Here is a 14,743-nt window from a genome sequence, read left to right as displayed (position 1 = left end):
TACACTGTATCCACTTTCTAACTGCTGCTGTAACTGTTTGGTTACAGTGACAAGCTAATCTGAATGGCTGGGGGCAGTGGTCACATCCTTCCTACTGATGTGCAATTTCTACTCCCATGCTGCACTCACAGCCGTGGTAGTACACAGAAGGGCACCATTGACCCATAATAGTGGCAGTGTTCTTTTTAGACAATTCAAGATGGTCCGTCCTTTCTTGGTCCTTCTGCCGTGCAGTGTGGGGGAGGACCTGGTTTGACTTTTCTCTTTGGCGTGATCCCCTTGTGAAGCCCGACAAGATACCAGTGTGTCTGTGAGGACAGGAAAGAGGGGAAGACTCAAACTCAGCTGTTTCTGATCTTCTGCTGTGCCTGCTTGGAACCAGTTCCAACTGGGAGGCTGGCTGTCCTGAAAGGACAGCCACCACCCCCAGATTAAATGGTGCATAGGTGCTGATTGGCGGGTTCCTACATAAGAAGCATGGATACTGAGGCTGAAGGCAAGTTGACCACTGGAACTGAAGAATCGACGAGGGAGGAGAGGAGAGGTGTCTGCAGCCACTTCCAAATGACCAGAGATGCCTTCAGAGTAATCGCTGCTTTCCGACACCTTCTAAGTGTCAGGAGAACTCACAAGAGGACGACACTCTCCCTTAGACTGATGGGACCAATCAGACTCAAGACAACATGCATTTCGAGCAATCCCATGATGAGCCGTGACCTTCACCTACTGCAAACTGCCAATACCCTGGGACATGTGGCCATTGTGCATTGCATCGCCTTCCAAAGATCCAATCCTCCTGAAACTTTGGTGGACTCCTTCCGGACCTCCAGAGCCAAGATTCCACTGCTTGAGGTCCCCTCACCAGAGTGTTGGACCAAGAAAGCGAGACAAATCGACCAGGCAGTAACTGTTCTTCACTTGTGCTTTGAAAAGGGTGCCACAATCAAAGAACCAAGAACAATCCTTTGCCTGGAGCCTCTTCACTCGCCTGCTGCTGCAAGATCCATTCCAGTGTCCCTTCTTTCATCTGTCTGACCAGGAATCCGGTGACCGGGACTGCTGCATCGCGGAGAAATCGTGCTGAATTCTCATATTCACATCTAAGGTACTGTGAGCCTCTTAGTAGAATTTACCTAGAGTTGCTTTGTTGCTCCTAAGTTGCTGGAGTTCCGATTTGTGTGTTCGGCAGTTTGCCTATTTACGTTTGCCCGGGCCTACTACCTGTGTGCCTTCAGGGAGCCTTCTCCGAAGTCCCTAAACCCATTTTACAACAGAAGAACTTTCTCTACTTGTTACATAAAACTCGTCTGGAACTACTGACTCTCTACAGCCTGTGTCTTACCTGTTCTGCTCTCCAATATGACTTTGAGACACTCATAACTAGATACAGGTGGACTTCTAAAGTGTGAGGCCACTGAGAAAAGTATTGCAAGTGTTGAAAAAGTATTTACCTGTTTTATGTTTATTGTGGTCCATTCCTTTTTACCTAAAACAATGATTACAAAAGTATTTTACTTCCTTTTGAATTGCATGCAGCCACTCTCAACATATTACAAAAGTGTTTTACTTACTAGAAATATTGAATTGTTTTTTCTAAGTTACTTTCTGAAGAATCACCTTCACCTTAGTGTATGTATAAAATAAACCATTATTTGTATATAAAACTTTTAGTGTGTCAGTGTTTCTTTGCCTATGTATACACACTAAGTTCTTTGCACCTCCCAACAGGCCATCCTACCTCTTAAAATGAGCCTGGCTGCTCAGCCATTGCTACTAATAAAATGTGTGAGGTTCAGGCCTATACTAAGATTTGAAGCCCTGTGTCAAAATCTGAGTCTTCTAAAGTCCCACCCAAGGAACAAGTTAATTACCTGCAACTCGTGTTCTCCAGCATGGATCTGGCATGGGTTAACATGCTCATGAATATTCCCGGTCATCATGCTGGGAATCCTCAGTAAACAAAGAACAGCAGTTTCGCTTTAGCCTGAAAACTGCATTTCTCCTCTACCCAATCACTGTCCTCTGAGTCATAGGGCCTCATTACGACTCATGCGGTAAGGGGTTTACGGCGGCGTAAACAGCGCCGACCCTTACCGCCTGAGTACGAGGTCCCTTAGCGCCATGGCGGATTTAACACCTGCTTTTAGCAGGTGTTAAAATCCATGGCGCTAAGGGACCATGGAGTTAATTACGCCACCGTAATTTACGGTGGCGTAATTAACGCCTTCCCCACTCCCATTATGCCCTATGGGGCAAAAATGGGAATGGGGAAGGGTAAATGGGGATTGGGGACTTACCGCCCCGCCGACCTCGGAATGGGGCGGTAAGTCCGCCTACCACCATGGCGTAAACGTAGTTTACGCCATGGTGGTAAAGTCACGGCCCAGGCGGTAACTTACCGCCTGGGTCGTAATGAGGCCCATAGTCTCCCTAAACTCCACCACTGGTGGCCATCGTCAGATTTGGTATAGCACGTAAAGTGGCATTATGTAACAAGAAAAGCCACAGAGGGGAAGGGGGGAGGGTTTGCATGTAAATCCATGCCAGACCCATGCTGGCGAACAGGAGTTACAGTTAAGTAACTTTTTCCTTCTCCAGCATGGGTTCTAGCATGGATTCACATGCTCAAGTATAAAGATTACATAGCAGTACATATACACAATCACGGGAGGTGGCAAGGCTCAATAGAAGTAAAACGCTTACCACCTGTGGAACAGAATCACCTCAAATAAGCGGGCGGCGTAGCACCGCTTAGCCGACCCAGGTCTTCCTAGAATCCCTGTCGAAGCAGTAGAAACTCATGGTGGTGGGCGTGGACATCCATGTAGCAGCCCTGCAGATGTCGAGCATGGGACACACCAGAGAGAAATTGTGTCGTTGCTGCAATGGCTCTGGTGGAATGGGCTCTCGGCCAGCCTGGAAGAGATAGGTTAGCCCGGCAATGACAGTGCATGATGCAGTCGGAGAGTCAACTGGAGATGGAAGCAGTCGACAAGGCCTTCCCGTGATTCAAAGGTCCAAAATTGACCACCAATTGCGACATCTTCCGAAAATCCTTCGTGTATGCCACATAAAACTTCAAGACACAAGCAACATCCAGCGAATGCAAAGTTCTATCCGCCGGAGAAGAACGGTTCGGGAAGAAGACTGGCCACAACAAAGGCTCGTTGAGGTGGAATTCTGACGAAACCTTCAGCATAAAGGTGGGGTGGGTCTACAGCACCACCCTCGTAGCGTAGAAGGACAAGTACGGCTGCTTGTAAGAGGGTCTGGATCTCCACGGCACGCCTGGTCGAGGTGATCGTCGCAAGGAATTATGTCTTCCACGAGAGAAACTTCAGCGGGGCCCAATGCATTGGTTCAAACGGGGGTCCCATCAGCTATGTCAAGACCACGTTGAGCTCCCAAGCACGAGCAGGAGCCTTCGCTGGTGCAAAAGTCCCGAATAGGCCTTTGAGGAATTCCTTGACGAGCCTGTGCGACCACAGGGATGGCTTACCAGGCGTCCTGGTGTAATGGGATATGGCAGCCAGGTGCACATTGATGAGAGGCGTGAGCCAGGGCCGCCTTGGCCACGGAAAGCAGGTACGGAAGGAGCTGCAGGGCTGTGACACGCAAAAGGCATAATACTCAGAGCCTTGCACCATATTGAGAAGCGGTTCCATTAATGGCTCTAGCACACCAACGTCGGGAAGTCCTGGCTTTGGCTAAGATTTTCTTATATTGCAGCGGCAGGGAATCATGCCCAAACTCCACAGCTGCAGGAGCCAGGCCCCGACGCTCAACAACGCTGGGTCGTGATGCAGAATCGGACAGTCTTCTCTGGCGAGAAGATCGGGAAGTGGAGGCAGTCTAGTGGACAGAGCCTCTGACAGACTGAGCGGTCCGGCTACCAGATCTGTCGCGGCAACGCCGGAGTATCATCTTGCAGTGAGACAGAGTGTGTCGATCACTCGTAGGAGGAGCAGGATCAGAGGGAAAGCATACAGAAGACTCCCTCCCATGGGAAAGAGAAAGCATCCCCCAGAATCCTCAGCTGCAGGAACCTGCTGGCGAACCTCTGCCACTTGGAGTTGGCCGCCGTCGCAAAGAGTTCAATCTGGGGTTGACTCCACTTGTGGAAGAGACACTTGATCCTGGCGAAGTTCCCATTCATGGAAAGAACGCAACTCTGCAGGTGAAAAGGGACGAGGAATATATCCTGAAGAAGGGCCCAGGTGCCACAGGGCCTGCGTCTCCAGGGAGAGAGCTGCGGAACGTGTCTCCACCCTGCTTCCGGAGGTAAAACATGGTGGTGGGGTTGCCTGTGAAGTTTCTCACCACCTTTCCTTTCAGAAATGGCAGCAATGACTTGAGGGCCCAGAAGTCTGCCCCGAAACTCACGGACGTTGATGTGAAGGTCCTTTTCCTCCAGAAGCAAGAGGCCTCAGGCATGCAATTGCCTGGTGTGGGCCTCCCACCCCTTCTGGGAGGCATCTGTGGTGACCGTCTGCTGGTACGGTGGGCTCTGAAATGGAGCTCCTTGTGTGAGATGTGGGCGGACTCCCCACCATCGTAGAGCTTGCCAGAACCTCTTGTTGGGGAGTATCTTGAGCATCCAAGAGCCTGAGACCTGCAGCCATTGTGCATCCAGAAACACCTGGAGAGGCCTCATCTGCAGTCTGCAAAGATGGACGAGGTAGATGCAGGAGCACATCATGCCCAAAAGCGACTTGATGTCTCGCACTGTTGCGGACCGCGGCAACGACAGCCGCTGCACCTTTCCCAGCATGGCCGTGACCCTCTCCTCGGAGGGGTCACCAGACAAGCGACCGTGTCGAGACAGGTGCCCAGAGACAGAGCATTCTGCGATGGCTCCATGCAGGACTTCTGATAATTGATGGAAAATCTGAGATCTGTCGATGAACTAATGGTCTCTGCTTTGTGCTGGTTCGCCAGTGCGTGAGAGCTTGATTGGACGAGCCAAGCGTCTAGATAAGGGTAGCTGTGGATGCCCTCGAGACAAAGATATGCCGCCACCAGACCCAAACACTCAGCGAACAACCTTGGGGCCAAATTCAGACCGAAGGGCAGCACCTTGGACTGATAGTGCTGTCCCTGGACCACGAACCGCAGGAGCATCCAATATTTTCGGTGGATAGCGAAGTGAAAGCAGGTGTCTTCCAGATCCAGCGTTGCCATGAAGTTTCCTTCCTCCAGTTGGCCGAGCATGTGCTGCAACGTGACCATCCTAAACTTCTGAGACTTCAAGTACTTGTTGAGGTGTCTTAAGTGTAGGATTGGCCTTCACCCTCTTGACTTCTTCTGCACCAGAAAGTATCTGGAGTACACCTCGGAGCCGCTGGGGGATGGGCTCTATCGCCCCCTTGCTTAACCTGGATTGAACCTCCTGCAGCAGCTGTGCCATGTGTAGTTCTTGACGAGCCACAGGAGGAATTCAAGGACACTTGCGTTGGAACTCCAGGTGTGCCCCTGACAGAGAAAGTCCATCACCCATTTGTCTGTGGAGTTGGTCTTCAACTCGTTGACAAAATGTGCTATTCGGCCTCCCACTGGGGTGCGCAAGTGGGGGCCCGAGTCCATGGCCGGTGGAAGCCTGCTTGAGCAGCCGTGTCCTGGCCTGCGTACGACGGCAACTCTGTCCTTCACTGCCGTAGGCCTGCAAGCGGTATCTGTAGGCCTCCTGAGTTGTGGAACAGGAGGGTTGAGGATAAGGGGCGATATATCCCTCGGAGGACCTGCTGGACTACTCTCTTGAGGATCGAAAGAACAACAACCTTTGCTGTTGCAACGTTCCCAGCGAGCAACCCGTCTCGGTGTCCATCTTAATTGTCTGGAGAGACTCGTCCACAGTCTTGCCAAAAAGTTTGTCCCTTTCAAAAGGCATGTTCACCACCTTGGAACTGGACATCTTCCCTGAAGTTGGGATCCTTCAGTCATCCTTATTGTCAAAGGGACACCCTGATATCCATCTGGCGGAACCCAGTATCTGCGATGTCCAAAGCCACCCTTCTTGCGTGGTCTGAGGCCACCTTATCCTCGTGGAACAGGGCCAGGGCCTCGACCTTCCTGTCCTCCAGCAGCAAGTCCAAAATAGGTCCCAGTTTATACCACAGCTCCCTGTCGTAGCGGGATAAGATGGCCAGGGCATTAACAGCCTGGACGGTGGAGGTTGCGGTGTAAATGATGCACTTGCCCATTGCATCCAGTTGCTTCTCCTCTTGGTCAGAAGGCACCATGGCCAAAGACGATGGATTCACTGAGCGCCTCCTGGCAAGGGCAGAGACCACAGAGACAGAAAAAGGCTTTGACCTCAAGCACCTGGGGGCGGAGTCCGGGACTCGGTCGTCCTTTTCCAGCCTATTCCACATGGGAGGCACGGTACTCTGCGTCTTCATTAAGGCCAAACCTTCCACACAGACATCATCCAGCAGAGGAATGGACATGGCGGTCTTCCGTCTGGAATTCCGGCCGTGGAAGGAGGAACCCCTCCTCCATTGTCTGCTCAGGCACCAAATTGAAGAGGGTAGAGGCCCTTGACATTATAACGTGAAAGGAACCGATTTCCTCAGGCAGGCTCTTCAGCACCTAACAGCTCACCATCTGCCGGTACTTAGTCATCGGACTCATCGGTATGAGTCGCCATAGTGTCTGTATCCGTGCGCGTTTGTGGGGTCTCCTCCACTACAGGAGTCAAGGCTCGATGCAGAGGCAGTGGTGGTGTAGGTAGACGCCTCTGGCCAGTCGGCTCCTTTGACTTGCGATTTGTCCTGGATGGGCTCCTGACCAGCGGCCTTGTAGGACTACATGCCGGGGCTGATGCAGGCGTAGCAGGCAGCCTTTGCTAGATCTCCAATACCAGCGTGTACAGTGTTGTAATCATGTCCAACGACATGTCCATGGGTGCCGACTGAGAGGTGGAAGGAACAGCCAGCTGCAGGTTCCGGGCTGAAATGCCTCCTTGTGCTAGATGGGGAACCGGGTTCGAGTAGTAGCCCTTGGAAAAGTTGTCGTCACAGCTTGTGTAGATTTGCACTGGGCTACTTTGAAGCATGATAATGTTCCCCCTTGTCCGTGATGAAGTTCCACAGGCAGTAGCCGCCCCCTGTCCTTCTCTGGCTCCTTCTGGAGTGGAGTAGCGATAGGAAACGCTCCCATCCCCGGGGTGCCAGCGCATGTCGTCGCTGCTGCAGCTGTATGTCGTGGTGTCAAGGTCACTCGCAGGGTTGCTGCCGTCGTGACCGTAGAGATCACCTTCGTAGTTAGTGATGTTCGTCGACGAGGTGGGGGCCGAAGCTTTCGTTGAAGGACTGTGGTTGTTGAGGAAGTGGACATCTTGGACGACTGAGCAGTTGTCGATGAAGTTGTTGTCTTGGTTGCCGATGGGGTCGTCGACGGGGGACAGGAGCCTCCAGAGGAGCTCTCCTTCGTTGGTTCGTCCGAAGACAGTAAACGAAGCTTCGAAGGGGTTAAGGACTTCCTCTTGGAGGGAGCACACCTCCCCGGCAGGCACGCCATGGATGTAGACAGCGACGGTAAGCGTGTCCTTCCGGAACTGGAACCTGCGGCAAACCCAGTGGGATCTGTAGCATGGAGGTTGGCCGGGGCAGTCATGGATGAGGCATGACCACGCCCGTAGGCAGCGTCAGAGGCCTTCACCAACTTGAGCCATGCTGCTAACCTGCTGTACCTGTCCTTTTTCTTCTTCAAAAAGCCCCAGCAAATCCTGCATCCTTCCTCAACATAGTCGGAATGCAGGCAATACAAACATTTGTGATGCTCATCTTCGACATACACATTTCTCAGTCCACATTTCGCCGATATCTTGAAGAGACTCCTCTTTCTTGTCCCCGGGCATGGTGGAAGGCATGAAGTAGGCCCAAGCCTGGCCCTCTCTAAACTTTGAAGAGAAGATCATTGATGAAAGCTGATCTTCGCCAACAACCGATTCCCGCTGCCGGTAGTAGACCTACGGTCGAACGATGGAACAAAATTGGTCCCAAACATTACTAAAAAACTCGGACTATCAAAACAGCTTGACGATTAGTAAGAGTGGGCTCCCAACACTGAAACGTGTGGTAAAAAAGATGGCCACCAGGGGTAGAGCTTAGGGACACTCATTGGATTGGGGCAGTATGACCCAGAGAACAGTAATTGGTGAGAGGAGATATGCAGTTTTCAGGCCAAGTCGAAATTGCTTTTTTTTTACCGAGGATTCCCAGCCTGACAACGGGGAATATTCATGAACATGTGAATTCATGCCAGACCCATGCTGGAATTTTGAAAAACTCACTAACAGTAATCTAATGTCTGTCTGTGATTACGTCATTGCTGTATGTATAGCAGTACTGTGGATAGGCCATCTGAGGGGATTTCCACACAGCAACTGTTCCAGTTCATTATAACAAAGCTGCGTAAATAGCAAAGTTTTGAAAATCTACATATAGAAAAATTAGGAGATGTGTGTAATTTGGTCACAATTAAAACCAAGGAATTTTGGCTCAGATGTCTTTCAGGCACTTCCTTGACAAGTGCCATCATTAATCTTTGGTAAAGAATAGAAAAACTGGGGTCAATTAATCCTTTTGAAAGTAAGTGAATGTAATTAACTATTTTATCTCTTCATATAAACCACATAATGTAAGATGGATTCTGACGTTGGGACAATTGACTTGTCTAGTTGTGTATATAAATGAGATTGTGTAGAAGAATTGCAATATATTTATAATGCATACATTTTAGAAGAGTTTGTTTAGATAACGATTAAGTGTGAGACGTTTCATATAAACTGCAAGATACTATATATACATTTTTTAAAAATTGCAAAGTTGCAAGAAAGAAAGTACAGACAGAACCTAAAGAAGGAATCAATTTATTGTTTACAAGCAGTCAACAAGCTGAACGATATCACATTTGATTATGTATTTTACATATGTCATTGTTTAAACAGGTATTAAATGTTCATATTATTTGGTATTAATATGTAACATGTAATAGCTTGAGTGGTCATACAAGTGCAACAAGCCAAGACAATTTGAAACATTCATACACTCATCGAGATTAAGGTTTTCTGATCTGAGTCCAATCCATTGGGGTCTGAGATACCTAACACACAAAACCGAATGGGTGTGTCTGTATTGTGATGCCTGTAAGTGATATCTGCTTCGTGGTGTCGGATTTCTAGGGTAATCACGTGTTTAAAAGTATAAATATGAAACGCAAATGATTGTAAGAACACTGTCCCACTGCTTCTTTTAAATCATAGGAGCCAGTTATTCTATGGCAAAAAGTAACATATACATGGTCTGAATCCATTTCACCACCCAAATGTGTTAATCGCTTTTTCTCAACCAAGTTTGGGAAAATGCCATATCTGAAGTAAGAAAACAAAAGATACAAATGAATAGGTCCAAGGATGCTAGGCTCAGAACAACACCTCCACATGTATTATCAAACTCTGCATTGCTAAGGAAGGAATCACTCTTCAATAGTATGTTGTAGAGATAAATCTCATTTTTTTATATTAAAGTTGTGTGCAAAAAGACATAAATCCAACATTTAGAGAAATTAAGACATCAAAATGGTTTGCTAAAACAGAACAATCAGACAAAAAAATATATTTACAACACACAGTGCCAAAAAAACATTTTTTGGGACAATCTCCAAATTGTGTGTGTGTAACAAACCCGACTCCTATTAGGATTTGCCAAGAAATTCACATATTGCAGTGTACATATTCAAGTCAACATTTGTGGAAAACACATAGAACAATGGTAGGTACACAAAATTATTTTTCTTGCGTAAACAGCATTAATGTGCTGTAGTTTTGGGGGGAGTAGTGCGTCTACACCAGGTGTTTCAGCCGTTTCTAGGTGGGCTAGGTGTGCCTCATCTTTAACACGGCCTTCATCAGGACGGAGTTCTGTGTAGATTGACGTCTGTGCTGCAGGGGAAGGGGGGGTGTCTGAGCCAAAATTATTTAGTTTGAGTGAATCACGTGTGGTTGATGTAAAATCAAAAAGCACATAGCTTACCTATGGGTTAATAGATTTCACAGGCGCTAAATTTGAGATCTGCTAGCCGCATGGGCTGGTCTCTGTATGGTCCTGTTGCAAATAACAGAGAACGAGAGAAGCAAAGGGAGGTTGAAGCTAAACATGTCCCCGTTTAAAAAGGCATGAAAAAAAGTTTTTTATTATATGCAGGGAAAAAAAAATCTTACCTCTCGCTGGAGGTCGAAAAATGCTGATCCAGGGTGGTATCAGTGGGAAACAGACACGGCTTGCACAGCTAAAAAATATATATGGCTCAAGGTGAGTGTGGTTACCTAGTAACAACTGTCTCATATATATATAGCAGTAAGTGCAGGGTTTATTTTAAAGTACCTGTGAGGGTTGCAGCATGGGCAGCCTGTCTGTCTCCTCGGTTTGTAGGGATCTCGTCAGAGAGTTTTCCTTGGTGGTCAAGCCTCACTTGAATTCTAGTAGCTGTGTGGAGGGCTATGAGTGGTTGTAGTATGCTTTCTGGACACTTCCAGGTCCTTAGCTTTTCCCAAAGCAATATTGGTATGTATATTAGCACCGGCGCAGGGGAGCCATTCAGTGAGCTTGTTCCAACACCAGGCTTCAACTGACAACATAAGCCCACATTTGGAGGGAACATCTAGCTACTCCACTGTGCATCAGGGTCCTCTCGCCCACATTCTACCAACCCCTTCCCATCCATAAGCCCCAATGCCCATACCACTCACAGTCATAGAATCTCCCTCCTCCATGACACCATGAACAGCAACAAGGGACTCATTCCAGAGTCCCTGTCATGTTTTATCTTGAACAAAGTCAACTTTCTCTTTGATGAGAACAGTTGCATGCTGTATATCATGTCAGTATGTGGACAAAAAGGGGCTGCCCAGGACAGGGGAAGACTGAAAGGGCTATAGTAACACTGTAACACGGGGGTAGTCCTACCCTATAGAGTTTAAATATTTGCAAAGTAATTTAAATGCAAGCATTGTTTGAACCCTTGCGAAAACACATCTAAGTGGGACATTCAGCATTTTATCCCATCAGCAAGTAGCTTGCTGAAGGGATAAAATGCTGAATGTCCCACATAAATTTTTGAGAATGTTGACTTTGCTGATTAATTGGAACGTATGTGCACATCGATTTTCCATGACCATATGAAGTATGCTCCTGGTATGGTCTTTTAGAAACTATATTTGGATGTAGACACTGCATCAATATTACGAATGAACTTCTATATAAGAGCACTCAAATGTCTTCAGTAATGGTTAAAGTACAATAATTTGCACTTTAACCCATGGGCTTCACTTTTCATAACCTGCCAGCTCAAGCCATGGATTCATTTAGGCCTCAGGGTTTAGAGCAGTTCACTACCAGGCCGCCCACAAACGTTGTTATTTAAGGTTGTTGCCCTGTCATGATACACTGTAACAGGGGGTAGTCCTACCCTATAGAGTTTAAATATTTGCAAAGTAATTTAAATGCATTTTATCCCATCAGCAAGTAGCTTGCTGAAGGGATAAAATGCTGAATGACCCACTTAGATGCGTTTTCACAAGGGTTCAAACAATGCTTGCATTTAAATTACTTTGCAAATATTTAAACTCTATAGGGTAGGACTACCCCCCCTGTTAAAGTGTATCATGACAGGGCAACAACATTAAATAACAACGTTTGTGGGCGGCCTGGCAGTGAACTGCTCTAAACCCTGAGGCCTAAATGAATCCATGGCTTGAGCTGGCATGCTATGAAAAGTGAAGCCCATGGGTTAAAGTGCAAATTATTGTACTTTAACCATTACTGAAGACATTTGAGTGCTCTTATATAGAAGTTCATTCGTAAATATGGATGCAGTGTCTACATCCAAATATAGTTTCTAAAAGACCATACCAGGAGCATACTTCATATGGTCATGGAAAAGTATGATGGAAAATCGATGTGCACATACGTTCCAATTAATCAGCAAAGTCAACATTCTCATCAGTGGGCCACCATACTGATGTAGTAGAACATTATCGAATTGTAAGACTATGTTTTGATCATTGAAATCCAATATTGTCAAATGTTTGGTTAGTCATGTGGCTATTCATAATTATTGCTGGTATAATGAGTCAATTTAATGATTACATTCCTCACTGGGAACAGAACTTAAAGCACATCATCAAAATATATTTCTGTATTCAATTTAGGGATTCTATATTTTTATTAACACTATCTCTTTGCTTGCACAATAAGCACATTGTAGTGTAGAGATGTAGAGCTGAATAATTGGTATCACGTAGCACACTATAAAGGATGGCTGTTAGAGACGAGTGGTGGGCTAGAGCTTACACCATGCAGAAGGAATTTAAATATTGAAACTTCTAATAGAGATTTATAAGCTATGTTTTGGGCATCATTTGAATTCTTTCATAATCTGTCTCAAGATGTTTAGTGAACCTTCTTTTAGTAATTAATTAAAAGGACAGTCTTAGTATACATGCCGTTTGTGTGTCTACTTGAATACAGAGCAGCTAAATACATCCTGTTCCTGGGAGAGCAACATGTATCGAAATCGAGATAGTCTTGCACTTAGCATTCAAATCAGGTTAACAGTATTTCTGCGCAAGCGGTATAGCATTTTTGCACCAGGTTTCCATGGAGCTCTATTAATTATAGCTGCTTCCAAGTTCAAAGCATTTTTTAAATTTGCAATTTTCTGTATAGGTTACAACTTTCTGTGTTCAAAAGGTTAACACAAATTCGATTAGGAATTTTCTCCTTGTGACAGAAAAGAGTCAATGGAAATGAGCTGGCTTGTTTTAGTGGCTCGCCTGGGAATTTAAGCGCATACATCTAAAGTCCAAACCTGTGCCCTAGATGCACAAGTTAGCACAACTGAGGCAGCACTTACCTTGTAGTGCGTGATGCTTGCTGGTTTGTATGGGTGTTCACTCTCAAGGACTGCATAATGATTTGAGGTAGTACAAGCAGAAAGCTGCTCCGGTTGGTTTCCAGTGGTACTGTCAGTGGACTGATTGGGATTGAAGGCTGGAGGAGAATACTTTTGATTCAAAATTGCTACAGAAGGCAGTAATTGCTGAACTAACCCAAACACCTCAACAGCAGCCTGCAATAAGAAATCACATTTGATATGCAAGAAGAAAAATAACTATGCAAGAATATAAAAACAAATTAGACATAGAAAGTCATGCATGCAATAAAATATCAGGCACATGTAGAAGTGTACAATTCAAGAAAGTGTTTGCCACTTCCCGAACTACTTATTTATTGCCAAAGTAATTGACAATTTTGCTAATTACAAAAATAACAATGCACTGCATATAAAGCAGTAAAACATATATAAAAGGTAGCATCAACGACAATGTCAAAAAGCACATGCAAAGTATACATTTGTCTAGTGGGGGGGGGGGACAGATCTCCCATGTGCCAACCCCACATGTTTCCTGGTCACATACCTTTGGAATAGCTGCGGCTACAGGCCCGATATGTGCAATAATAAGAGGAAGCAGCATGTAAAACAGACTGGAAGAGCTAAGCAGTTCAGGAATGTCTTCAGCTGAAAGAGATTAAAATACTTCAAATACACAATCAGCCCCAATACAGAACACATTTCATACAGCATAGTTGAATAGGACTATCATCATGCTTGAACCTTGAATATGCCTTACATTACACATGTATCTGATAATTAACTATGAAAGATAACTTGATAGATGCATTTGAAGGTTATCTATTTAAAACCTCCAAATGGCAATACTTAAAAACAAATTGCAAAAATCTAAACTTTTTGAGTCAGAAAAAAGGTCCTATGGAAAACAAATCATACATATTTCTACATCGCCACCAATACTACTTGACCTCTCTGCAGCATTCAACTGTCAGTCATAACATCCTCATCAAAAGACTGTTAGAAATAGGGATCACAGACACAGCGCTGCTCTGGATTAAATCTTTCCCATCTGAAAGAACAGAAACAGTATGGATTCAAATCCGCAACATGGGACACCACCTATGGAGACCTACATGGATCCTCGCTATGCCCGCTTCTCTTTAGCATCTATATGACGCCACTACCCAACCTTATCAAAAACACGGTTTCACTGGCTACAACTCCGCAGATGACACCCAAATCAGCTACAAAATAGGCGATTAACAAGAGGAGAACGCAATGTTAATAGACTGTCTCAAAGAACTCTACCAGTGGATGAACACTAACAACCTCAAAATCAACCCGGACAAGATGGAAATCATGATTACATCCAACAGCCAAGGAAGCAAACAGTACATCCCATGGCCCACAGAAATGGGAACAGCACCCACACTATCCCAAGTTGTCGAAAACCTAATGGACTGCGAGCTAACCCTAGAACTGCTAGAACTGCAACTAAAGGCGATAATCAAGAAGGTTTAAGTTACTTACCTCTAACTATCACATGCTCATGAATATACCCAGTCGTCAGGCTGGGAATCCTCAGTAAAAGAAAAAACAGTTTCACTTTCGCTTGAAAACGGTTTCTCCTCTAAACCAATGACCGTCCTACTGCCCCATCCAATGACAGTCCTCTCCAAAAGAGCTTCCCCTGGTGGACATCTTCAGATTTGGTAAGCACGTAAAGTGGCAGTATGAACCAAGAAGAGCCACAGCGGGGAAGAATGGAGGGTTCGCATGTGAATCCATGCCGGACCCATGCGGGAGAACAATAGTTACAGGTAAGTAA

General features: G+C 46.1%; 1 protein-coding gene across 12 annotated transcripts in view; it reads right to left on the bottom strand.

Moving 5' to 3' along the window:
* Positions 1-14,743, bottom strand: part of MYCBP2 (MYC binding protein 2) — a 3,160,061-nt gene that overhangs the window by 1,725,696 nt on the left and 1,419,622 nt on the right. For all 12 annotated transcript variants that reach the window (XM_069639721.1, XM_069639717.1, XM_069639718.1 and 9 more), the window contains 2 exons: positions 13,481-13,581; positions 12,916-13,131 (listed from right to left, as the gene is read on the bottom strand). In XM_069639721.1, the coding sequence (XP_069495822.1) occupies positions 12,916-13,131; positions 13,481-13,581 (317 nt within the window). The remainder of the gene's footprint in view (positions 1-12,915; positions 13,132-13,480; positions 13,582-14,743) is intronic.

The sequence above is a fragment of the Ambystoma mexicanum genome, chromosome 7q (genome assembly GCF_040938575.1).
Source record: "Ambystoma mexicanum isolate Mex_15411 chromosome 7q, UKY_AmexF1_1, whole genome shotgun sequence".
NCBI classification, from domain to species: domain Eukaryota; kingdom Metazoa; phylum Chordata; class Amphibia; order Caudata; family Ambystomatidae; genus Ambystoma; species Ambystoma mexicanum.
Note: the sequence above shows the minus strand (reverse complement) of the source record. Positions and strands in the feature narration are given on the sequence as shown.